This window comes from Canis lupus, chromosome 23, assembly GCF_003254725.2.
Source record: "Canis lupus dingo isolate Sandy chromosome 23, ASM325472v2, whole genome shotgun sequence".
Lineage (NCBI taxonomy): Eukaryota > Metazoa > Chordata > Mammalia > Carnivora > Canidae > Canis > Canis lupus.
Window position 1 is genome coordinate 49,111,104 of NC_064265.1, and position 26,991 is coordinate 49,138,094.

Consider the following 26,991-nt stretch of genomic DNA (forward strand, 5'->3'; position numbering starts at 1 on the left):
CTTGGGAATGATTTCCTTGGATCTGACTCCAAAAGCAAAGACAACAAAAGCAAAAATAAACAAGTGGGACTACATCAAACTAAAAGCCTTCTGCCAAGGAAGGAGCAAAGGAAACCATAAACACAAAAAAAAGTCCCCTACTAAATGGGAGAATATATTTGAGATATATAAACACTTATATACACATGTATATATATGTGTATGTGTGTATATATATATACACATGTGTATATAATTGTTTATATATATAAATTGTTCATATATATGTGTATATATATATATATATACAATCCAATTAAATATGTGATAGAGGTAAAGGGGATCAAGAGGTACAAACATCTAGTTTTAAAATAGTCATGGGGATGTAATGCACAGCATGCTGATTATAGTCAGTCATGTGTTGTGCATGTATGAAAGTTGCTGAGAGAATAAAAGTCATCAAAAATAGATGAAAAACAATTTTTTTCATAACTTTGTATGCTGACAGATGGCAATTCGATTTATTGTGATGGTCATTTTGCAGTGTATACAAATATCGAAGCATTGTATTACATACCTGAAACTAATCTAATGTTATATGTGAATTATATCTCAAAAAATTAAGTTTTCTGATCCATGAAAGTGGTATATCTTTTCCATGTTTTTAAGTCTTACTTAATTCCTTTCAATCGCATTTTGTTGTTTCCAGCATACACATCCTGTGCTTCTTCCGTTAAATTGATGCCTAAATGTTTTCTTCTTCTGGTAGGATTGTAGATGGCGTTGTTTTCTTAATTCATTCTTGGATTGTTCATTGCTAGTATATATGAGTAAAAGTGAGTTTTGTGTGTTGAAGATAAGTAAATAAAAATGAGCGCTTGCATTTTTAGAGTTTGGCAAGGAAATGGTATTCGTCGTAATAACTGAAATTTTATATACCGTACAGATCAACAGCTCAGGGGTGGGGGATTGGAATGGAAGAGGAGAGGCCCCTCTTTCTCCTTCATTCACATTTTCCTTTCTGAGTTGTGTCGCTTAGTTTTTAAGACTATCAGGAAAAGGTCAGAAAAGTCTGCCTCGTTTCTACACCCGCAAACTGGAGATGTCATCTCTCTTATATGACTGGTTTGAAAGAGGAATGAAGGCATATAGGAAACTCAGAAGTCTTGGTGAGAGAATGTTAATAAATGTAAAGGGTTCTGGTGGTTACTGCAGTTGCAAAATGAGAATTCTCCTTTCCTTGAGTACTTGAGACAGGTAGAGAAAATCACTGTTTTGTACTACTGGCTTTAAAGGAGTTGCTCTGGGACCACAAGATGCCGGGAAACAACACTTTCAGGGAAGGAGGTGTTAACAATTTTGTTGTTTTAAGTTTGAAAGTTACACATGAGTGGGTGAAAGAGGAGTTTCACTCCAGGTGCTTTTGCAATCCAGTGGATTTATTACATCCCAAAAGGCAGCAGGATCAGGCTGTTGACTTCTGCCTTTCTTCCCTGCTATAAAAATGATGTCTTTGTGCACTGCCTGGGTTCTTCAGGGTAATAAGAGATAGAGGAGAAACACCTGGTGCCCCTCTCAAGGGCGTCTCAGTCATCTTTCCCATCCACCCTGCTAGTTCAGCTTCGAGGGCCGCGCTGCTTAGAGTGGCCCTTCTTTTGTTCTGTTGAATGACCCCAAACAAGAATAAGTTTACTTGAGAAAATGATGACTCCAAAATTAAAAAAAAAAAAAAAAAAATCCTCTTTCTTGCTTTCCTACTCTTCACTGAATACCACACACACACACTCACACACACACACACACACACACACACACGAACTCTTACACACAGAGACCATTGGAGGCTGGAAGAAAAATCAAAGAGCAGGATACTACTTCATCTCTCAGGGCCGACACCTGCTCCAGGTGGCTGCTAGTGTCTGGCCTCCAGCTGGACTTGAAAGGTATTTTCAGGTAACCTGCACTATCCATTATTTTAGGGCAAGAATCACCACCATTTGGTTTTTTCTCTTCTGTTGTGCTTTTTCTCTTTTCTGTGTTGCTCTTCAGCATCAAATTTACTGTGTTCCATAAATGGAAGCTTTTCCTGAAACTTTGAGGCTGCATCCAAATCAAAACAATACATAGGTTTCGTTACGTCACCATTTGACTTGAAAAATATTTTCTTTGCCCTAACTTTACGTTAACATAGTGAGATAGTTCATAACTGACCATTGAACCTGGAGCTGTTATCATCATTTTATTTAAGATGTAATGATCCAAGAGTGCCTGAATGGATCACTCAGTTAAGTGGCCAACTCTTGGTTTTGGCTCAGGTCGGGATCTCAGGGTCCTGCAATCAAACCCTGGATCGAGCCCTGCATCGGGCTCCCCACTCAGCGGGAAGTCTGCTTAAGGATTCTCTATCTCCTTCTCTCTCTGCCCCGCCCTCCCCCAGGTGCACACATACTCTCTCTCAAATAAATACATCTTTAAAAAAAAAAATGATTCAATCATAGTACTTCAAGTTCCTGTCATTCCCAGGAACAGTATGCCCTGTGCTTTTGAATCTGAGTAATCACCCCAGGGGGGTCTAATGATGCATCGTGAAAGTTCTCAAGGAAGAAACGGCAAACACTACAGTGTACTAGTGCTCTGTGAAACTAACCACCATAATTCCAGTATTATTTGAGAGTTCTGTGGTCATAAATAGCTATCTATTTTTCTTGAAAGTGTAATTCACTGTGGACATTTTAATATGTAAAACACTCCCTCCTGGAGTTATAAACATGAATCAAAAGCAATCTGAAGCACCTCAAAGTAATATAACAGAAGAGCAGAAAAGCACTGAACAAAGGTATGACATTTATTTTTACAAAAGGAATAAACATGAGAAGGGTTTATCAACTTCATCTATGCCCTGCTTTCAAGTTTTGTTGCCACCTGAAACATTAGTGTCGTGTATCTAACTCCTCCCCTCTGTACTATACTTGTTTTAAGAAAACGTTTTGGATGGGCAGGCACATTTTGTCTTTCGTTTGTGGCATGTGCCTGAGTTCAGAACCAAACAATTTATATATTATTTGTGATTACCTGTAAAAGTCCATGCAGCGTATGCTGTCACTAAATCAGTTCATAACTGAGAAAGTGAACCTTAAAACAACAGAGACCTGGAAGCAAATCAATTTTATGACAATGAAAATTAATCATATTAAGCTATTTATACATGAAATCTCCTGCCATATTTGCTGTCAAAATGTTGATGACACAACAGGAACGCTTTCCTAAAGAGTCACTGTAAGGAATGGTGTTTCTCCTCAGGGGGAGTGTGAGCACATTTTCCACTTTACCCCTCCTGCCAGACACCTTAGAACCATATTTAAACCCTAAGTCGTAATAGCTATGTGAATATATGTAAACATGGTCCTGATAAATCATTTTTCCTGATCATGATTTTTACTTATGTAAGTATTTCCTTTTGTAATACTTTTTGGCCATGCAGACAAAATCTACTTGTTTTATATAGTTCCCGATCTCTTGATTTTAGTCTTAATACCCCTGGGTTTGTGTGTTCTTTTTGTGAGTTGTCACAAATCATGTGGGAATCAAGTGGAGCGGAGTTAAAATAAATACAACTATTGTGCTTCTAATCCTCAACCTGCAAGAAATTAAAATACTGATGACTCGGGCGGTGATGAACTTAGGACAAACTGATATATCAGTCACACCATCTTGTTTTAAAATGCTTTTCTCTGCTTAAAATGACAATGACACCAAACTAAATCTCCCTCATGTCTTCAAACTGAATTTCTTTCTAAAGAAAAAGTTACGGAGATGTTTTCTAGATTTTTTTTTAATTCCCCAATTTTTTATATGAATGTCTTAGTCATGTTATTGGAGATAAAACCCATACTTAATTAGAATTTATCAGACAGTTTTTATATATGGTCCTCTCTCAGTTCCTTTTAAGAGATCAAAATAGGACTCCCATCTGACATCCCACAATAGTTACTGAAATTGTAGCTAAAATGCTGATTTGGGCAGCTGATTTTGTACTGCTTACCTTGCAAAGCAGGGTCTGGAAACAGTTCTGATTTAACCTCATTGTACTAATTACAGTAAACTCCTTCCATGAGTAGGATAATAATTGCCCACTAATTGTTGCCCTGAAAGTGGTATAACTACAGTGAGGCCATTAGCTAATAATATAGGATGCTCTCAAGTGTATGCATGTGTGCTGATGTTTGAAAGGTTATCTGAAGTCAAGCATTGTCCATTTATCAATGACTGTATAAAGGTTTATGTAATGGTCTATTAAGATTGGGGGGATATTACTCTTGTTGCAAAAAAAGTGCTTAACCATGATTTTTTTTTATTTTATTGAAGTATAGTTGACATACAGTGTTAATTCAGCTTCAGGTGGACAACAGAGTGATTTCACAACTCTCTACATTATGCTGTGCTCACCACAAGCGCAGCCGCCATCTGTCACCATACAATCCTATTATAATACCATTGACTATCTTCCCTATGCTGTACTTTTCACCCTTGTGACTTATTCATTCCATAACTGGTCTGTAACTCCCACTCTGCTTCACCCATTGCACCCCTCCTCTCTAGCAATCATTAGTTCATTCTTTGTATTTATGAGTATGTTTTTGCTTTTCATTTGTTCATTTGTTTCGTTTTTTAGATTTCACATAAAAGTGAAATCATATTTCATATTTGTCTTTCTTTGCCTGGCATCTTTCACTTAGCATAATTCTCTCTATCATGACCTCATTCTTTTTTAAAGCTGACTAATATTCCAACAATGATTATTGTTATGCTGTCATCATAACATCTGAGCAGAAAGATATGGGAATGTTGGCACCTATTCTTTAGCTTACTACTACCCTCAAACTATTGCCTGGGAGCCATTTTTTCCCCATTTTCTCATCTTATAGTATTTATGCTTATAGTATTTATGCTTTTTCATCTTTAACTAAATTAGTCTTCTGAAGTCAGGAATTGTATTTATGGAATCTCCAAATTCTATACAGAGACTAAGTCATGGTATGCCACAGACAGACAGACAAATCTACTTAAAGAACCACCTGGATTTCATTTTGTAGTGGTCATAAGAAAGCATACCTTTGATCACTTAAGCTGGAATGCTGCTGCATTTAAATAGTTTTAGATGACAGTAATCAGAGGCAGATTACCTGAAACTACCTGACAAAGGGTATCTCAGTGTTAAAATAAACTAGGAAATTTTTTTAAAATTTAAATATACATGAATCTAAAGCTTTGACAACTTGTACTTCAGTATTGTCACCTGCTCCAAAATTGTTGGTATAGTTAGTAGTATTAGGAACACAAAGGTAAACATATTTCAATATAATATTAATCCATTGCAATTCCAGAAAGATACATCTGAATGGGTTTTGTACAAGCGAAGTAACGGATTGCAGACCTGGATATATTCTGATTCTTCAAGAAGTAGAAATACTTTCAAGTGAGATGTCTCACATAGTGAGCTAATTTTAATTTGTTTATCATATTTCAAACAGAAAGTTAATATTCACCCTGGAATACTAATACTGTTTTTATTGTGGTGAGCAGATTGAATCAAATAATAAGAGTATAATTTGTAACGAGTTCTTATGTTTTCCATAGGTGGATAAGCGGAGCAGCTGTAGTCAATGCATTTTATTCTTCAGGCAGAAATCAGATAGGTAAGGCCTATTCCTAAATAATTCTTGAATATTTCTCTGTTGTTACCAGCTTACAGTGAATTGCATGACCAATTTATAGTGTTCCCATAAAAGCACAGCTGAGGCTGAGTTATTGATTTATTGAATATACTCCTTGAAAGTAAATGCATCCATGTACCTCTTTTCACTATAATAGCAAATTTTAAGTTAGTACAAATTACACTAAGTGGTTTTCTTTCTTTTGCAATGTTCTCATTCGTGGCTAAGTGGTTTATCTTATTTATGTCTAAGTGCTTTTATTTTATTTCTAAATACTTTTTAAACATCTCTTACAGCTTCATAAAGTTATATTGACTTTAAGACTCTCTAAGCATCAGCAACTTAAAGAGGTTTAAGGTTCCAAGAACCAGCTTTGCAGATATCCAGTTCTCCAGGCAATTCTGTATGCTGACTCTAGTGGGGATGGTCCTGATCTGTATCACCTATTTTTCTAGACAACTCCAATGGTCTAGAAAGTTGAAAAGTCAGTTATATTTGGTTGAACCATGTGGAATTGCATTTACTTAACTACTTTTAATCAAAAGAGAAAAAAATTAATATGTTCACTATTAGTAATATTTTAGGAATATGTGTAGAAATAAATATATGAGTGAAGGATATAATGAATAACTAAATGGCCTAATATAACAAAAATATATTGATTCTCCTCCTGAGAAGACCTTGAGATCTTTAAATTCTTTCTTAAGTATTACATAAGTAGACCGATTTCCCCCCCCCAAGGATCTTAAATGTGTAGAAAGGCACCCAACAGATTCAGTACTACCAGAGACATACTAAACAAACAGTACAATCAGCTTCTCCAGGTGCACCTAGTCCAGCCCTTCATTTCTAAGTGTAGTCAAGGATCAAAAGGGAAGATGATTTCAGCATTATTCTAAAGTAAACCTCTCAAAGTCCGCCCTAAACCTCATTTTCCTTGAATTCTGTTAGTAATTAGATTAAAAATGATGAAAAATACTGCAAGATTTTTATCATTAGCTAAAAAACAAACTTTAAAAGAAATTATAACCCTTATTTTAAAATTTGATTATAGGTTTCCCCAATTGCTTTTAAATACAGGAAGAGCCGAAGTAAGAAATTATCTGCATTTTCTTCTAGTATTTTTATGGTCTTTATTTTTGGAGTAAATCTTTAATCCATCTGGAATTGATTTTGGTATGTGACATGAAAATACATTATATAAAGTAATCAGAAAAGTTTCTTTACATAACATGTAAACAATAAGTAAGGCATGTGTACCTGTTAAAATCAATTTGCTCGAAGTCTAAGCTAATACATTTCCTAACTAGTGCAATGATTACCTAAGCTCAGACCAGAGTCTGTTTAATGATCAACTCAGAATGCAATGCATTCCTAGAAACCATTCAGACCCTTAGAAGTGCCTTTCTCTGGAGAGCCTTCACTTTGTTTTTTGGGTTTGTTGTTGTTTAAGAAAGAGCCTGCACACATGATCATGTAGGTGTGGGGTAGGGGTAGGGACAGAGAGAATCTTAAGCAGGCTCCACACTCAGCATGGTGGGGCTCAGTCTCATGACCCTGAGATCATGACCTGAGCCAAAATCATGAGTCTAATACTTAATCAACCACCCCAACCCAGGAACCCCAACTTTGAAGACCTGTTTTTGATATTTAGTAGTTCTGTCCGTGTAAGATCTAACTCATTCTAGATGTGAACTTAAATAGGATAATGACCTTTTAATGGAATTCCAAGGCAAATAGAGACAGCCTGGCCTTTGTTCTGTATTCGGGTAGACTCTAAGGGATATAGCTTCATTTTAAACCAGCTCAGGAAGGACCCTGGATCCTATCAGATCTGGTGCTGATTCATTCCAACAAGAAGACCCATATGGACCCTCTGTAGGACCACTTTGGCATGTTCATCCCTTCAGCCCCTCTCTAGAGCAGATCCACAGAGTTTAGGTCAAGACAGTACCTTGTTTGGCTCTGAATTTCTCCATAACCCTTAAGTGGGCTCTAAATTGATTCACCTTGGAGATTCCCTGATCAGAGAAGACCAAAGAATGTTCTCAATTTGAACTTAATATCCTCAAACCAAAGAAGCACACAGCAAAAGGAAAAAGAAGGTAAAAAAGGGCCTAACTTTTCACAAAATAGTTATCTTCCAAATAATCAAAAATTGGCTACAGTAAGCATTTTTAATAAGAAAGGCCTTTTAAAGACTCCCAAGGTAAATTCATCAGATAGAAATTCAAAATCTGAAAAATTGTTCATGTCTTTTCATATGCTTGTCTGCTAATAACAGCAGTTCAGAGGAAGGGAAAGTGTCATGCAAGAGGAGAAATCTTTGACATGTGTACATTTTCTCTTTGACAATTCATTTAAATCTTCAAAGTGGAGATAGTCTTAACTAAAAATAGTTGGAGATCCAGACCTCCATCCTTCTTCTTGATAGAAGTGAGTGTGTGGGTGTGTTTGTGTGTATGTGTGCTTGCACGTGTGCCTGTCTGTATACATACATAGATATACAACTTTTGATTTTCGTACCATGCATTACAGAATTAGAATTGGTATAGAATAACATGTGTCTCATAAATGATCCTCCCTTCCTCACACAACTATCTTAAATTAGATTATGTACAATTTTTCCTGGGATTGGCCTTTCTATGTTATGGCAAAAGAGTTGTTTTATTATCATATAGGGAGTTATTCATATTAATAATTTCTTTTTTTTAATTCAATTGCAGCAACCTTTTGTTATTAACTCATATAGGCAGACTATTCTAAGTTTTATGCACCCCTGCCACTTTATGTCAATTAAAAAAAAAAAATCAACTTCCTGGAGAGGAAGGCATCCAAAAGTATTTAATTCACTGTCTCCTTTTCCCCATACATTTGCTCTATGGAGTTCCAGAAAGTTTCCAAGGATTATTTAATATATTCAGCCTGAGTGGTGTATAGCTACCTTGAAATAATTAAATTTTCTAACGTTACCCTCCGTGTTCTTAGGAATCTTATTTTCAGACTTAAAAATCAAGAGTAAATGTTTCCAAACCTATTGATATTCCATTTAATGTAAAAAATAATAATATTGAACTTTTTCCACCCCAAATTGATTTTACCTGTCATCGAACTTTATATCAAAGTTTCTGAAATTGAATTGCTTGCATGCAGCCTTAAAAAACTAAACCAGGGAAGGGAGGGCATGGGAGTAGGGAGAAACACATTTTTTTTTTTTGTTTCATGGATCAATGACTTATTTAATTAACTGACTTGTTGACAATCATGAATGTAAAAAAAGTACAACTAAGTAGTTGGTTGTTATTGACAGTTGTGAAGTCTACTAGTAACCGCAATAAGCTAATGGGAAAATCCTCATCATTGAGATTTGGCTGACAGTGTAAAAGGAGAAATCATAAATTGCAAAGCTGAATTTGAAGACTAGTATTTAATATGAGCCATAAAAATCTTATCACTTGCCTGAAGAATGACATATCAGGGTATAATTAAAGTGGTAGGATCTTTACAGTTAATGTTTAGTCTTGATAGCACGTTTCATAAGAGCATTTTATATAAAGGGTGGATTTTAATCAAAGTACATAGTGTGGGAGATAGTATTCACTTTAAGTTAATAAAGTACTGCACATAATTTTAATACCTTAAGCTAAAAATAATTTCTTGGCACTGTTGATAACTCAGGCAGCTACATGTGAGGTGTAACTTTCATCAAAATTCTCCAAGGACAGAAGTATTTATGTTCTAATTATTTTGTCATTTTGGATGCTATGGCAACTTTCCAGATTTTTTTAAAGCTCTGGAGGGCACTTAAGTTGTCCGGCATCTTTTTAAAGTCTCCTCCGTAAACATCTAATATTTATCTTTGAAATCCATGCAAGGATCTGCCACATTCGCCCCACCTAAAAAAACAAAAAACAAAAACAACATTTGCTACTCTGTAAACTAGATCTTAGATTTCGTAAGGTCAAGGCCCTTCTCTTGTATTCCTGGAATCCCACTTAGCAATTCCTTAAGGGTTTTACATTGCAATAGGTGTTGATACTAAAGATTTTTTAAATTACAGAACATAATTCAGTAGGTACTAGAATTTTAAAACATGAAAGATGAAATTGTTAAGTTATGAGCATTATGAGAGGAGGAGAGGACCATGGAGTCAAAGGCTGGGAAGGAGATGCTGTATTTAGTTAGAAAGCATCAAAACCACCCTTTGGAAAGCTTTTGAGCAGGGGAGTGATAATGACCAGAGTTGTACTTTAATTCAGGCTGGAGGATGGATTAGGTTTAGGATGGGTTATAGTTGGGCGAGACAGGAAGTAGAAAGATCATGTAGGAAATTAAGTAACTCTTAAGACAAGGAATGGTAATATGAAGTGGTATGATGGCAGTAAGACCATAGGAGATAATCGGAAGAGATGCTCCTGGAAGGAAGGTACATGACCTGGTCTTTTCCTAAGTAGACTGTGTAAGACTTTGTAAAAAGCAAACAAATAAATGAATATTTAAAAAATTTTTAAAAAGCTATCTAAGATAAATGAAATGTTCATGTCAGGTGATTGAGACCCTTCAAATGCCATTAGGAGAAATAAAGTCAAGAGAGTGATGGCTTAGAAGGGAAAATGATGACTTTGATGTCTGACACATGAACTTTAAAGTCTGTGTGACATTCAAGTGTAGAAAGCTAGCAAGTTAATCCAGATGTCAAGGTAGTCCTAAAAATAATTGTATTTATTTAGTAAAGTCTCTGGGACACCATAGTAAATTCATTTGCTCACTCATTCATAATAATTCATAATAATCAATAGATTATTCACCTATTCAACATATTTCCTAAGCACTATTCTGTTCCAGGCACCATTCTAGTTTTAGGTGCTTGAGATAATTAAAAAAAAAAATGGACTCAACAAATAAACAAACAAATGTATGTATGGACACACAAATCCCTGCTCCAAAACGTCTGATATTTGATGCACTGGAGCAGATAAGGGTGATAAGAAAAGAAAAAGGACAACAATCAAAAACAAGGAAATAAATAGACATAGATGCCTTGTTGAAAATAACATACGGCAATGTGATTGAGAGATGCCTTTGATCGAGTAGTTCTGTTTGTTTAACAAACTATTGTAGATGGATAAAATGTTAGAGATGACATTAAAAGGAACACTTGTGTTATTTTTTTAAAGGAATACTTGTGTTATTAAATAACCATTTCTCCCAAGTATTTGCAGTGGGGAAAAGTCCTTCCGAATGAAGATGATGATTTCTCCTCCTTCTAAACTCCTTACAGCAAAAAATAATCTTAGCCGAGTTTGTAAAGTGAATTGTGATTATAAATCATAGATCATGGTGCCGCTTTGGGATGAACTCCTGTTGTCATCAATCATAAAAGACCTGCATTTGTTTCATCACCCAGATGATTTTTGTGTACAATTAAGTGAAACTGACATACTGGAAAATAGCTTAGCAGGCAGAAAGCCCAGCCCAGGCCTGCCATCACTGAAGAATGCCATACTTCATCTTTAACCATCTTCTTTCTTTGTAGTCTTCCCAGCTGGCATTCTGCAGCCCCCCTTCTTCAGTGCCCAGCAGTCTAACTCCTTGAACTACGGGGGTATCGGCATGGTCATAGGACACGAAATCACCCATGGCTTCGATGACAATGGTAAAGTGCAGTGGACACTTCCTTCGGCTGAGACACATCCTAGTAGACCTGAATGGAGTTATTATACTTGATTATTGCATGAACACATTTAGTCATCAGGGGATCGTTGGCTAATAATCCGACTCTTAGTGTTCGTTTTAAATTGTTGCTCAGGAAGACCAGAAATTTCTAGCGGTGGGGTTCAGCAATGTGTGCTTTGCACTCTGACAGAATGACACAAATATTCACACTGAGAAAACACTGTGATGTTTGTTAGCACCAGTGATAATGTGTGGTCTTATTTCATGGTTGCTTATGTCTTATCTATCTAGACTTCTAGAGCACAGGGTCCATGTCTAAAAATCAGATGTAAGATCAAAAATTAAGGTACCTATAAGACTTTTAAACTGCTTATGGACAGAATTTTTTTTTTTTTTTTGCACCCTTTACCTAGTTCAGGGCCTTGCAAATAGTGGGCACTTAAATGCTTGTACACTGCCTCAAATGGCAAAAAGAGATTTAGAGTTGCAGTGAAGTTTGAGAGGCATAGAAGTAAAGATACGAGATACATAGAGAAGTGATAGCTGAAGCGATGACAAAAATTGGTTTGCAAGTGGAGAGAAGATAGGAAGAAAATAATAGAAAATAATTAAGCCTTCACTAGACTAAACTTTAGAGCCATATAAAGAAAAGTTGACAGGAAAGATGCAATCTTGAAAAGGACTTACTACGTGTCTATGAACTCAATTCAAGTATATAATAATTTTCACAAGTAGGTAGGTACTAAGACCACTTCCAATTTTTTTAATGGAAAAAAGTAGAGGCACATGACTTACTCGAAGTTACAAAGCTAGGAATTAGTGGAATCGGGGTGTGAGTTCAAGGAGTTTGTCTTTGTAGTCCTTTTCTCATTCACCACATCATAAGCAACTATTTAAAAGGATGATAAACTGAAGTGTTAAAACATAGCATATAACAAATACCACTGTAGCTCAAAAAAAGGAAAGATCAAGGTATTTAGGGTGAGCAGGAAAGCTCCAGGAGGAATGGTAATTCTTTGTGCTCGAAGTAGAGAGAAACTATGAGTCTACAGTACCTCATGAGGGGGGTGAGATATGAAATGAATTCAGAATAAAAATAGTGTTTTTCAATCTCAAAATACCAAATTAAATAGACTTGGTCCATATGAAAACCATCCAAGAGAAACAAGGCATGGTTTCAGGAGTGGTTGAGCAGGTGGCCTTGGCTGAGCTACCGGGAAGCACGTGGGTATGATGCCGGGATCCAGATTAAGGTGCATCAGCACAGCAGACCCTCACAGTCCAGGTTTTGTCAATGCAGGATGAGAAAGGGGGGGCGGATCCTCCCATTACCTGTCCAGTCGAGTGTTCTCTCACACACTCATAGTTCAGTCCTTGCCTTTTGAATTAAAGATACCGTAGTGTAATTCTTGATGTAATGAGTTCCCCTTTTACTTAAATCGTTATATTTCAGGCAGAAATTTTAACAAGGATGGAGACCTCGTTGACTGGTGGACTCAACAGTCGGCAAATAATTTTAAAGACCAATCCCAATGCATGGTGTACCAGTATGGAAACTTCTCCTGGGACCTAGCAGGTGGACAGCATGTATGTGCTAGAACGTTTTAGATATATTTACTCTTTGTTGTTGTTGTCGCTATGGCTGCTGCTGCTCTATTTTATTTGAGTATAGATGACACATAATGTTATGCTAGTTCCAGGTATACAACCTAGTGATCTGACAAGTATATACATTGTGCTGTGTTCACTGCAAATACAGCTGCCATCTATCCCATTACGTCACTATTACAATGTCATTGACCGTGTTCCTTATGCTCCGCTTTTATTACCGTGACTTATGCATTCCATGACTGGAAGCCCATATCTCCCTCTCTTCTTCACCCAGGTTCTCTATCCCCCTGGATCCTTCCCCTCTGGCAGCCATCAGTTTGTTCTTTGTAATTTATAGTTCTGATTCTGCTTTCTGTTTATTCATTTTCTTCATTCCATTTATGTGTGGAGCTGTACAGTGTTTGTCTTGCTCAGTCTGACTTATTTCACTTGCATAATACCCTCTAGGTCCATCCATTTTGCCTCGAATGGCACGATTCCATCCTTTTTATGGCTGAGTAATATTCCATTGTGCGTATGTGTGCACATTTCCCTTCTTCTTTATCCATTCGTCTCGCCATAGACACTTAAGTTGCTTCCATGTCTTGGCTGTTGTAATGCAGCAGTAAATAAATATATCTTTTCAAGTTAGTGTTTTCATATTCAGTAGTGAAATTACTGGATCATATAATATTTCTATTTTTAATTTTCTGAAGAATAGATATATCCACTCTTAAGTGCATTGTTGATCCTTCTTAACAATCCAAATGTAAGTAAGGACCTTTACGCATCTTTTGTTTTTTAACAGCTCAATGGGATTAATACACTGGGAGAAAATATCGCTGATAATGGAGGTATTGGCCAAGCATACAGAGTGAGTAATAATATTTTTTCCCATTTTAGTGGTTGGAACGTTTATTTTTCATATTTAATTATTCATTTAAAGCCTTTTGCAAAAGGCACATATAACGTAGGCAATGAACAATAAATAGAAAGTAGAAAATACATGGGGGTAAAGGGAATTGTAGGTATGTTAACTAGAAAGGGCAACATGGTTATGGTTGAGCTGAACAATCTAGGCTTCTGAGAAGCTGAGAAGAGGAAACCATATCAGCAGAAATGAGGAGACATGCAAGTTCCACAGAGGAAGCAACTTTTTTTTAAGAAATAAGCTCTGAAGTAAATGTTTTAGAAAAGATGTCTCGTCGAAAGCATTATTTCAGTCATTGATTGGTGTAGTAAACAAGACCCTCAGGACCCTGCTGTTTCACAGCAGGTGAAGCAATATTTGGGAACCATAATCAGCATAACAGTTACAATGATTCAGTGAGGGACTGAAGTGATACAGCTCTAGCACATGGCCTTATAGTCATCTAGACTATTATGCCCAGAGGAGCATATTGATGGAACATCCCTTAGAATCTCATTTAGCCTTCCATTCGTTCTTGCATTCAACAAATACTTGGTGGGGACTTTACTGTGTTTTTGGTACTATTCTCAGAGCTAGAGATACAGTGTGAATCCTCCATAAAATATGTCATTATCTGATGATTAGAGCAGGTATTAAAGGATGGTCTAGTTGATGCCATGTACACAAGAAAAAGTAGGGATTTTTCACAAGAGTAGAGGAGTACTGGTCTTGGAAGCAACAAGAAGGAATGAGAGTATTTTGAGTGTTTCTCCCAACCCTGAGGTAGCTCACATGTGGGACAATGAGCAGCATCTACTTGAGAAGGTACAGGGGACAAAGTGTCCCAGGATAGAACCAGGCTTCTTTAAGACAAAGATGAATGGAATGTTGTATGCAATGGATGAGAATGTAGGATTATTTGTCCACCATAGAAATGCATGTATTAGGGGCACCTGGGTGGCTCAGTCGATTATGCATCTACCTTTAGCTCAGGTCATAATCCCAGGGTCCTAGGATGGAGCCCCTCATCGGGCTCCCTGCTTAGTGGGGAGCCTGCTTCTCCCTCTCCTCCTGCTTGTGCTCTCCTTTGCTATCTTTGTCTCTTTCTGTCTCAAATACATAAATAAAATATTAAAAAAAAAAAAAAAAGAAATGTATGGGTTAGAAGGAAGAAGGAGGGCCTCAGTGGTTGGGCCGGAAAGGGGAAGTTTCAGAGCAGGGTGGGAGAGATGACTGGTAGGGTCTGTGACTTGGCAGTGACCAAGGATCAAAGTGTGAGGCTTGGGAAATTAAACTGCCTGAAAATTTTCCAAAAGAATGAGTCCCAGCAAAGTCATATATTGCTGCTTCTTTGAATGCGTGGCAATACTTGTCTAGATGCCAGGCAATGTGCATTTTACCTCTTTGGGTGCTAGATATTTTTGTTTTCCTACAAAGGTACTTGAGCTTTATACTTGGACACAACGAGATTCCTCAGAAATGGTTTGATCCTTTTGGACCTTGGTTTTACAACTTGTTAGGTGGGACTGGGTAATGCTCAGTCTAGGGACAATTATTCTCCAATGCTGAGGCAAGATCCTACTCTGTGAATCTTGAGGTCTTCTATTTTTGTCCTGTGTGAGTACTGGGTATTTTTATCTCTAATGTTTTCTCATAATTCCTTCCCTAGTGTTTGGTGTTGTGCTCATATGCATCCTACATACTCAGCTGGATACTTGAGGGGCCCATCTGATCTCTAGAGATCCTCTTCTATGTAGCTTTCTCCTCCTTAGGACCCTGTTCTTTGTGTCCTTGAACTCTCAGCTCCTTCTCCTCAACTCAGACAGTCCCTTAGGCTCCAACTAAATTTCTCTTCTTTAGATTGTACCCTGGAAAAGCTTAAGGCAATAAGCTGGGGCAATTATGGTAATAATACTTTATTTGTTTACCATGTCAGAGCAATCACTCTTTTTTTTTTTTTTTTGCCTGATTTCCAGTGCCATGCACACCATTGTTTCAGATATTTTGTCCATCATTTGATTGTTTCAGTAGGAAGATAACTCCAATCCCTCTCACTCCATCTTGCCTGGATGTAGAAGACATTGGCATTCTCAATACTCCCATGATTATTCTAATATTCAGACAGATTAAAAATCATTGATGTGAAAATGCAGCCAAAATCTGGGATGATGGTACTTCCATGAAGAGCTTCACCTGAGACAAGTTTAGACTTGTAATAATAAAGCAAATTACAAGTGTGCAAATATTTTATTATAATGAAATCATAACATCTAATACCCTGTCCCCTTGCTAGATTGTAAGCTTTCTGGAAAGGAGCAGGCTCAGGTCTTCCCCATGTTCCTAACATTTTACATAATAGAGACTCAATAAATCTATGTTAATGGCAAGGAGGAGGAAATGAAATATATCTTCTGCTTATCTAATTGATCACTTTCATTTGTATTAAATTGGAAGTAACACATGTCAGAAAGTTTGTCATAAATTCCTTAAATATTTTTAGTAGAGGAAAACTATTGTTCAATAGTATTCATAAAGCCTTAAGAATTAAGACCCTTCTCTGACCTTCAGGTAACCTAAATTCCTAATGTAACTGAGGTTCAGTCTATTTTGCCCTGTCTTCCAGGGTGCCACAATAATTGCTCATCTTTATTCTTAGAATCATAGGATACTAATTTTTAAGGGCTCTTAAGGAATCCTTTCACTTTTGGCATGAATCATTGAAAGTCTGGTATGAATCTTTTTTGCTAAGAGTAGTAACTGAACTAAATATGGCAATTCCAGACTAACTCCCTTGGCAACCCATTCTTCCAACTGGCTAGACTTACCTGTCTACCTACAAAACAACATTTAGATAATTTTTTTAATAATTTATTTAAGTCATCCATCCATTCAACTGACATTTATTGACCATTGACATTTTCAGAGCATTTGTAAAATAAATTCTGGCTTTCTTTCTAATCCATGTAATAGTTGTAGGTTGCCGTGTGTAAATACATTATTATGGTGATCCTGATATAAAAGGTTAATTACTGGACTGCATGGTCTTTTGCTCAGGTTTATACATAAATTTAGAAATGATAAACATCATGTTTCTATTTCATTAACTGCCTAGGCCTATCAAAATTATGTTAAAAAGAACGGTGAAGAAAAACTACTTCCTGGACTTGACCTAAATCACAAACAGCTGTTCTTCCTCAACTTTGCCCAGGTATTGTACCTTTCTTGATTGATAGATATGAAAATCATTTTGAGTTATAATTTCATAGTTAGTTAGATACTGCATGCTGAGTTTTCTTGTTTTAATCAGTTGTGGCAGAGCATTTGACTTGACTGATTTTCATTGTTTGTAACAGACTATCAGCTCATATTAATGGTAATTATGTCCCTGGTTGCCTATCACTGAACATTATTTGAAGAGTAAATTATTGAGAAATGCAGAATTCCAATTTAATTTTTGCAGTAGGAAGCTGGCCTGCCCATACAAATAATCTTTGAACCTAAGCACACTACTTTCCTTTTTCTGTTCCTATCCCTAGGTGTGGTGTGGGACCTACAGGCCAGAGTATGCCGTCAACTCCATTAAAACAGATGTTCACAGTCCAGGGAATTTCAGGTGCGTGGGTTTGAACAGCAGTCAAGGTGCTCCAATATTGACTCCATTATTTCCACATTTGGAAATGGCTTTTTCTAACTCTGACTATAAAATGTGAAAATCCAGGTGTTGTTTTTTTTTTTGAGCGTCATGGATAGGATCAACAGAACACAGCAGGATAACTGTCCTGTTTACATGATCATAGCCTTGACTGCGCTTATCCTCAGAATGCATGTGACCTATGCTTAGTGCTTGATGGATTCCAAGATGATGCCAGAGAATAGTGGCCCTATTTAAAGGTAGCACAAAGACGTTTTTAAGAGGCTATGAAAAGTTTAGGCCTAGCACCAATGAGTAGCCATTCCAAAGAAAGATTTGCATTCAACATAAAGAGAAATGTGGTTTAATTAGAGGTAATTAGAGGCTTTCCAGCATAAAGTTATCCCCAGATCTACAGGGGAGAGTACCTTGAAGCGGAGGTCGGAGAGCAAACCGGATGCTGGAGAAAAATGCTCTGTAGAGTGGAAGGTTGAGAGAAGTCCAAAGTCCTGAGATCAGAAAATCTAAGAGAGCATTGTACTGGAAGAGAATCACTCTAACTAGCATTTAAATGATAAATCCTGGATCCCTATATATCCAGTTTAGCACTGAATTATTAGTGCTCCCTTCCCACATACAGTAACACTTCATTACTGATCAACACTTCTCAGGCAGGAACTCTGAAAAACAAAGTTAAAATTTTGAAACTTGGTTGGAAAAGTTTGAGAACAAAAGAGAATCAATGGGTTGAGTTTTAAAATCCCTTCCTAAAATAGACATAAATATACTGCCTGGATCATACTGCCTGGGGAAAAAAAATTCAATTATGAAACAAAAAATAGCACATTTACAAATTAAAGGGTTTACTCAGCTTGTTCATCATCATGGGAATCACCATCATTTAGTATTTGCTTTAACAGTTCTTTCAAAATTCATTCACTCAACAACTGTTTATCGTATGCCCATTACGTTTGTAATCCAAGGTAAATTCAGTCTAGCTAGACTAGTCAAATTAACTTCTTTTTAGATAATGAGCAGGAAAAGTCACTGGATCAATTCCCATGGTAGTTTATCCAAGAAACTTTCTGTTTTCGTTTTTAGAAGTTGTCTTTTTCCTTCCTGAAGTCTTCAGAAGTGAAAACACAGGAATGTAATTCTGAAGACAACAGAGGGCAATTATTATAAGTTCACATAAACCATGATAACAATCCAATAGGTCAAAGCTCTACCCTCCATATCCCCATGAACTAAAGTGTGTGTGCATAAAAATCTAATGAATTTAAGTAATATTATTATAATACCTGGTACACCTGGCATATTCTCAGAAAATGGAGCTTGCAAATTGAATGTTTTTGATAGCTAAAATTTGTCCCTCGGGCATTAACATTTTTATCTTAAATACTGGATTAAAATTTCTCTGTTTAAAACACATTTTCTACCTTACTGCCTTATTAACACAATATCCTGAACAAAACCTAGCCTTGTTTTTTAAATGACACAGACTATTGTTATGACTATTGGTTGACATTTTAGCATTTATTAGTTTAGTGAAATCCTCAAAAGCTACAGTATGAGTAGCTATTTATTCCTACACTACAGAGCCACCAATGAGGATATGGTGATGCTTTTTCGACTTTTCATTTTGGCTTCTTCTAGAAGTAGGGCCTCTAGTAGGGTTTTCCTGTTGGTTTGTTTCTTCCCTAGTTCTGTTTTCTGTTAATACATCGCTTGCCTTTTGCCATCCCATATCGTCATTCTGATTAGCTCAGAAAGCACATCCTTAGACTTGCATGGTTAAAAAATAAAAAAATAAATGAATTCAAGCTTTGAAGTAAGAAACACTTGAGTTCCACCCATGGTTTTGCCATTTATAAGCTGTTACTTAACATCTGTATCTCAGTTTCTAGATATTTTATTTTTAAAAATTTTTTTAAAGATTTATTTATTTATTTGTTTGTTTGTTTATTTATTTATTTATTTATTATAGACAGAGAGAGAGAGGCAGAGACACAGGAGGAGGGAGAAGCAGGCTCCATGCCGGGAGCCCTATGCGGGACTCGATCCCCGGACTGAGGGATCCCCTCAGTTTCTAGATATTTTAAATTAGGATTAAATTATCATGAGAGTTGTTAAGAGGATTAATGTTAACATAGAAGAAGTGCCTATTACATATATGTGTTTGAAAATTAGTACTAGGATTATTTTTAGATAAGTATGAACAGAATAAGAATCCTCATGAGTAAATACTTGGACTTTGCAACAATTTTTATTACCTGAGAGGCAAGGGTGTTTTGTTGCTTATGTCTTATGTCTGGATAAATCAGAATGTCAGTAACTGATCACTGGTTAAATGATATGTGGGTAAATACATAACTGTTTTCTACTCTCACTTTTAAACTGAAAACAATTTTATTATAAATATGTAAAATTTGCTATCTGTAAAAATACACATTATTTTATTATAAAATACGTAAAATTATTCGCAACTTTATTGTGGTGTGAAAGATGCCTCTTTGACTATTTTTCATTTATAGTAAGAAAAGTATGTGTTGTTTTTTAAAAAGGGTAAATGGAATGCCAACCCTTTGTCAAGGAAATTATTATTTTCTCTGGAGGTAAAGGGATTTCCTTGGCAAAAGGTTGAGGTTACATTTAGTTTTGGAAACAGGCTGCTTCCTGGCTGTACAAAGTAAAACATTTTTTATAAAGAGCCTTAAAAACTGATAGACATTGAATTGCTATTGAGAAATTGTGCATAGTGGTTTCTGTAGAAACATTTCTGAAATAGAGGGAGGTTTCGTAACATTATACTTAAATACCACAGTATTAAAATAGAAGGCAAAATATACTTGATATAAAGCTGAATCCATAAACCTTGTTGGGTCTGAGTTGTAATTGTTTTATTCCTCCTATCTGAAGTCTTATGTACTTTAGATAAATTTCTAAAACTTTAGTATTTAAAATAAAAACATTTCCCCTTGATGTTTTAGAAGTTGAACTCACAATTTAAATGGCTTCTTTTTTGGAAATTCAGCTTCTGTTAACCATCCACAGTCGCTTGGAATGGCCGTTCTGCTAAAATTTACCATATAATCTGCAAATGCGTCTTTAAAGTTATTCAGATGTCATACTTCTAAACAATATATACCTGATAATTTTTTTAAAGCTAGTCCAAAGGGACAAAGTGATATCAGTGTGTATGCTACCTAAACAGAAAAGGTGCTAATTTAGGTGCTTAATTTGCTCAACGTCATCTTCCAGTCAGAATAAAAGGACGCTCTATAGAACTAACACCACTAATAAAGCAAGGCATTTTTTCCCAGAGCTTAATTCCTAGTCCTTTTTGTAAGATATTTTTTCTAGTGTGTTATGTAGACATTTTCAAGCATTATGGTGATTTTGTTCCCTACTATTCCATGATTTAGTATGTGCATGCTAAATCCTCTGAAATACTAATGTCTCCTCTCTTTCCCTTAAATATTAGCTTCGGTTTCTGATATTTTGTAAATGTCAGTTTGGATCTTGGTGGACCTTGTAGCACTTGTTCATCTTCATATCTGGGAATCTATTCAGACATTTATTTCTTTGTGAATTTATAGTGGGACATATGCTGATCAATGTGACCTTACATTAATTAACAAAATCATGAACAACAGTTAACGGTAAAGATTAGATAGTTTATTTATGAATGAAGCTTGTTAACCTTGTAACCAAGTCATTCATTGAAAAGAAGGAACAAAGGGTTGTCAGAAGACCTATTAATTGCAAAAAGCTCATTTAGTAATTAAAAAATCCAGTTAAGCGCAGGCAGGAGTAGTCTTCTCGGTCACCTGATGTTCAACCCCATATCGCTCAGATGTTTTTAAAACAAGTGGTTATTTGCCAGAGGAATAGACAACAACAGTACAATAAAATATTTTATATAATAAAGTAAAATTTCAAGTAAATCACTTTAAGAAATAATCAACAAAAGCCATTTATCTTCAGTTATAATAAAATACTGCACAGTTTTCATATACCATGGAATTCAAGTAAGTCGCTTATATAATATTAGTGAAATATAGCCCCACTCTTAAGAGGAGGGATTCATTTGATTAAATAATGTAACCGCTTTCTGAAATAGATTATTTACATCATCCATCCAAAGATTTGATGTGAACTATAAGACATTAATTAGAGTGCTGGGAAGGTAAGCGAAATCCTGGTATAACGTTGACCTAATTATCCAGAACCAAATTATCTGAGTGAAGCCTTTGGATGGAAAGAGAAGAGCTGAAATGGAAATGGAGAGCTGAGTGCGCATTAGGTTGAGTGTCGCGATGTCGCTAACTGCCATTGGTGCTCTGTGAAGACTTCCCTTCTTTGAGGCGTCTGGGTTTTTTTCATTTCCCTAATGTTTTTATGACAACTATAGAATTAAGTCATGGGTCTGGACATTTTACTGAAGTACTTGTCTCCATATGATTACATCTAGGATACATTTCTTCAAAAAAAAAAGAAAAGTTTATTGAAACGAAAACAAAAAAGTGCAGCTCTTCCAGTCAGTGGCTCTCAGATGCCTTCCCTGTCCATCAGGGAGCTTCCTGCTCAATTTGAGGAACCATCAGGCCACCATGATGACTGTCACTAAGCCAGGACATAAGGCTTCCTCAAGTGGAAAGGGGATTAAATTAAATAAATCAAAGCTTCTGTCTCAGAGTCTATGAGCCTAGGAACTTAAAGACTAATACAAACACCTGATGCCTAAAATCTTTTTATTCTTTGGGGCGCCTGACTGGCTCAGTCAGTAGAGCATGGGACTCTTGATCTTGGGGTTGGTTGTGAATTAGAGCCCCATGTTGGGTATAGAGATGACTAAAAATAAAATATTTTTATTCCCACATATATGACCATTTTTGACCAAGTATCAAGTGAATTTGTTCTTGAACCTTCAGATTTAAGAAAAGACATTATTATTATTATTATTATTATTATTTTAGAAAATTAATTCAATTCCAAGTTCCCACCCTAAGCAGAGAGGTAAGAAGTTTAATTTTAGTAGTTTAAGTATACTCCATTTTAGAGTCATACAGGAATCCCAAGACCCAGAAATTAGGGAATTAGCCTTCATCTCCTGTCTGCCGTGGCCACTCCTGCTATGCCTGCAGTTCAAGGGCTCTATCTGAAATCAGGTGGCTCCATTTCCTTCTGGTGGTTGTGGGTAAGGGCCTCAGGAACCACTGCTCCTGATGCTTAGGCTCCCCCACATTACATCCCATCCTTTCAGAGGTCCTCTCAGGGCCCTGCTCAGTGTGGGAGGCACGTCTTGGTCACTCACACAACCCACCAATACCGGGCCCCTCCTCAGCACTGGGGAGGCCAGCTTTCTCCATCTCAGGTGGACTAATAGGTGTAAATTCCCCAGCGCTAGCCCCCACCCCACTTCAACACTCCCATACCAAGAAGATATCTCTTAATCTTTAGGACTCCTCTAGGAATACTAAAACACACACACACACACACAAAGTTTACATTCTCCCCGAAGGATACGATACGGAAGTTGTGATATTGAGGATTGAGAGATAGTTGATGTGGTAATTGTTGACACGTTAGGAAGTCAGCCTTTGAGAAATTAGATATGGATCGGTCTTTCCTGGAATGGGGGTGAGGAAAAGAAATGCTTGCTTTCTTTTCTCATAGTTGGTCCATAGTAGCAAATAAACACAAAAATGCTAACCAGTATTTTTCTTTATAATGCCCCATCCCTCCTATACTTGTGATCACCATGACCAGCGACAGGCTCATTTATTCAGTAGGTATATCCCAAGCCCTACAATATACAAAGCACTGTGCTGGACTTGAGTGGGGGGCGGGGGCAGCAGGGAACAAGAGATGCACAGAGCTGTGCCCTCAGGTTACAGCGTGGTGAATATCAGGAAGTAAAGAAAAACAAATCATTGCAAGCTGATAGGACTACTACAGGTGGGAGGACCTAGTTGGGACATTATTTGAAGAAAGCCTCTGAAGAGGAGTATTTAAGTAGAAGCACGAAGGCTGAGGAGGAGTAAATCATGTCATCACCGGGCAATATCTTTCCAGGGAGTGGGGTCTATAGGAGCAGTAGGCCCTGAAGAGGGAAAGAAATCGGCTGGTTGGATGAATGGAACGTAGGTCTGTGTCGTTTGAGCCTAATGAGAAACACGAAGAGAAACGTACAATGAGGAGGCCGGGAGGGTAGGCCGGAGACATCAGAATGTTGGAGACCATGGAAAGGAGGGTGAATTTCATTCAAGCCCCATCAAACAAGGGGATTAGGGGACTTGATTTAAATTTTAAAGATCATTCAGCCGTGTGGAGAATGGGTTAGAGAAGATAAGAGGGCAAATATTTATACCTAGCACACCTGCCACGTACAGAGATCTCAGTAATTGGAACATACTCTCCTGCCAGTTGCTTGAGGGCTTCCCACCTCCCTAGTCTGTTTGCCTCCCTGCCCTCCCTCCCAACCGAAGGTGGGTGTGGTGGAGAGAAGGGAAGGAGCTGGTTTGGGGTGGATGTGAAAATATCAGCTCCGCATCACTGTCCTGACCTAGGTCTCCCCACAAATACTGCTCGGTGCCGACAGTGGGTTGGACAGTGTTGTTTTTGCCCATTGGGGTCAGAGATAAGAAGAAATTGACTTTTTGCCAGTCCTTTCCAGTTACTCCGGCTGAATCCAGTTTCTGATATCTGTGAAGTTTCTTTTGGAAAAAAAGAAAGAAAATAATGATCTTCCTTATTAGATCAAATCAACACGTATCTATTTAAAGTCTATTATGTTTAAGTTACTGTCTGAGCCCTTCCAAGATCTAATGAAAAATCAGGATTTTATCTTTGACCAAACCCTTCTTATAACAACTGCAATTCGGAATGTGAATTATTTATTTTACAACATGCAGAGGGTGTTTATGAGTTAACTCCCCGTGACAACCGTAAGATGCAGGCACGATTATTATATGCATTTTACAGAAAAGGAACCTGAAGCACCGAAACGCTAGATAAATACAACTCATAACCAGGATTCAAGCCAGACGGTCTTCAAAACCTGTGCTCTGAACTCCTGTCCTTTGTTACCTGTCCATTAAAAATCCTGTTAATGAGTAGAACTTTTTTTTTTTTTCCTCTCAAGCTGTGACTTCCAAATTCCCTCAATAGGCTCACATAGAGGAACTCTGTAGAGCTCCTACGTCGTATGGGCAGAAGGATCGAACACTGACAGTGACTTTTGTTTCTTTCACAGGATTATTGGGACTTTGCAGAACTCCCCTGAGTTTTCAGAGGCCTTCCATTGCCGCAAGAATTCATACATGAATCCAGAAAAGAAATGCCGAGTTTGGTGATCTTCAGAAAAAGCAATGTAGCCCTTGGCTAGACTTGCCAACACCACAGAAATGGGGGACCCTGAGGAAGAGAAAATGGGACACAGAAGTCACTGTAATTACATGGGGGTAGTGCACAGAGATGAGAGAGCATCATATTAGAAATGAAGTTAGGTTATTCTGGAAAAGGTGTGTGGGGGGGGGGGGGTCTGGCGTCTATCCAATCACTTCTCACTGTGTAAATAATGCTTGATCTCTAAAGATATTACCATTCATTTCTGTTTCTCATATGATCTGCCAATTTGATGTCGTCTCTTGAAAACAGTGTTAACCACTTGATGTAGACTGGGATTGCTAATCAAAGGGAGATTAAAGAGATTGAAGCATACGGTTGGCTCCAAACACAGCAGTGGCATGAGGGTTGAAAACACGTAGCCTAACTACTTATTTTTTACGTTTATTTGCAACATTTCCGCTCCTACAGAACTCTTCCAAAGAATTCTTATACATGTTGGGGCCTTGGGACTTAATGTAATTTTAAACCAATTTTGCCGATCACCAGTTATTCATTATGAGATCATTTTATTTTAAGCTACTCTTAGGGCTAAAATGAATGTCTTGAAACTGTTTTTCATTGTACCTGCTTTCACGGATACTGAAGTTCTTGAGGCTCCCTGCAATTTTCTAAGCAATTTCTTGTTCTCGCTCTCTCTCAAAACTTGACCTTTTTAAGAGATTTGTAGTAATGTATAAATAATAATTTTTATATTTAATTATTAACTACATTTATGACTAAGTAATTATTATTATAGGTAATCATTGAATATTGACATTTCCGACAGAGATAAATAGTTACGAACCAAGATCTGTAAAATGATGTACAGATGAAGATTTGAGACTTTTTCAACTTATAAATCATATTGATAAAAAGCTTTAAGCACAAAGTCTGGGTTAAAACTTGCCATTGGACAGTTGTCTAAAGATATGAGACCTGTGGTTTACAGGCAGGACTTTCAAAATAAACCCTGTCCCTGAGGTGGCTAGGATAAAAGGACAATATTGCATCTCTGTAGCTCTGCATCTCCGTATCTTTTCAGGTTTGTCATCTGATGGAAATTTTTTGATAATAAATTGAAATTGTGAGCTCATTACTCACCAAGCCTGTTGTGCCAGCTGTCTAGCTTTGGAAAGTGCATTTCTGAAGATAGATGAGAGGCCTCCCCTCCCCGGACAGACCTGCTTCTAAAATCCTAACTCACATAGAGTTCTGGGAGGGGACTGTCTCATCCCTGATAGGAACTCATTTCTTGAGACTTTTGTCTTCTCTTTCCCCATCCTTTTGGCTGGTTTGGCTAATTTCATTACTGGATTGGCATTTTACAAAAGGGGCGTGCTTCCAAAATCCTTGTATTTCCTAACAAAAATGAAAATTAGGAATTTCTATTCCAAATATGAGTGCGGGTTTTCTTCTTGAAAAAGGCCCATTTACCTTTGTTGAAAAAGTCATTAAAGTATATACACAAAAGTTCCATTAAACGTAAGTATACAGCTCAGAAAGTGAACTCTCTCTAGCTGAACACAGCCCTGTAACCAGCACCTTTAAGAATCAAAACACTGCCGGTGCCTTAGAAGTCCTTTTTTCCAACCACCCCTTCTCTCCTCCATGGACGAGTACAGCCCTGACTCCTGGTAGCATACATCAGTTTTAATCAATTAGCATGTTTTCTTTTGCGTCTGGCTTCTTTCACTCAGTGTTACATTTTGAGACTCATCTATATTGTTGCATTTGATTGTGGATCTTTTCTTGTCATTACTCTATAATATTCTATTGTGATTACACCACAGTTCATCCATTCCATTGTTGGTAGGCACTTGAGAAATTTCCAGTTTGGGGCTGTTACAAATGGTGCAGTTATGAGCATCCAAACTTGCATAATACCATCTTTTTTTACTTTGAGATTTTAATGAGCTCATTTCTATAAATATTTCATAAAGTTATTATAAATATTGAAAATATAGTTTTAAAACTAGCCATGGATATCCTTATCTTGTTCTTCTTATCTCACTACCACCATTATTAGGGATAATTCGAAGTATACTTCTGGGCATATTTCCTTAAATAAACTGAAAACACTTGTAAGTAATATTGGTGGC

At 37.0% G+C, this 26,991-nt stretch overlaps 1 protein-coding gene across 6 annotated transcripts in view; it reads left to right on the plus strand.

Annotated features, from left to right (window-relative positions):
• MME (membrane metalloendopeptidase) overlaps nucleotides 1-25,996 on the plus strand; it is a 96,051-nt gene extending 70,055 nt beyond the window's left edge. For all 6 annotated transcript variants that reach the window (XM_025436126.3, XM_025436125.3, XM_025436127.3 and 3 more), the window contains 7 exons: nucleotides 5,617-5,675; nucleotides 11,230-11,349; nucleotides 12,823-12,956; nucleotides 13,768-13,833; nucleotides 16,982-17,077; nucleotides 17,406-17,482; nucleotides 24,759-25,996. In XM_025436126.3, the coding sequence (XP_025291911.1) occupies nucleotides 5,617-5,675; nucleotides 11,230-11,349; nucleotides 12,823-12,956; nucleotides 13,768-13,833; nucleotides 16,982-17,077; nucleotides 17,406-17,482; nucleotides 24,759-24,858 (652 nt within the window). In that variant the 3' untranslated portion in view covers nucleotides 24,859-25,996. The remainder of the gene's footprint in view (nucleotides 1-5,616; nucleotides 5,676-11,229; nucleotides 11,350-12,822; nucleotides 12,957-13,767; nucleotides 13,834-16,981; nucleotides 17,078-17,405; nucleotides 17,483-24,758) is intronic.
• The last annotated feature ends 995 nt before the right edge of the window (nucleotides 25,997-26,991 follow it).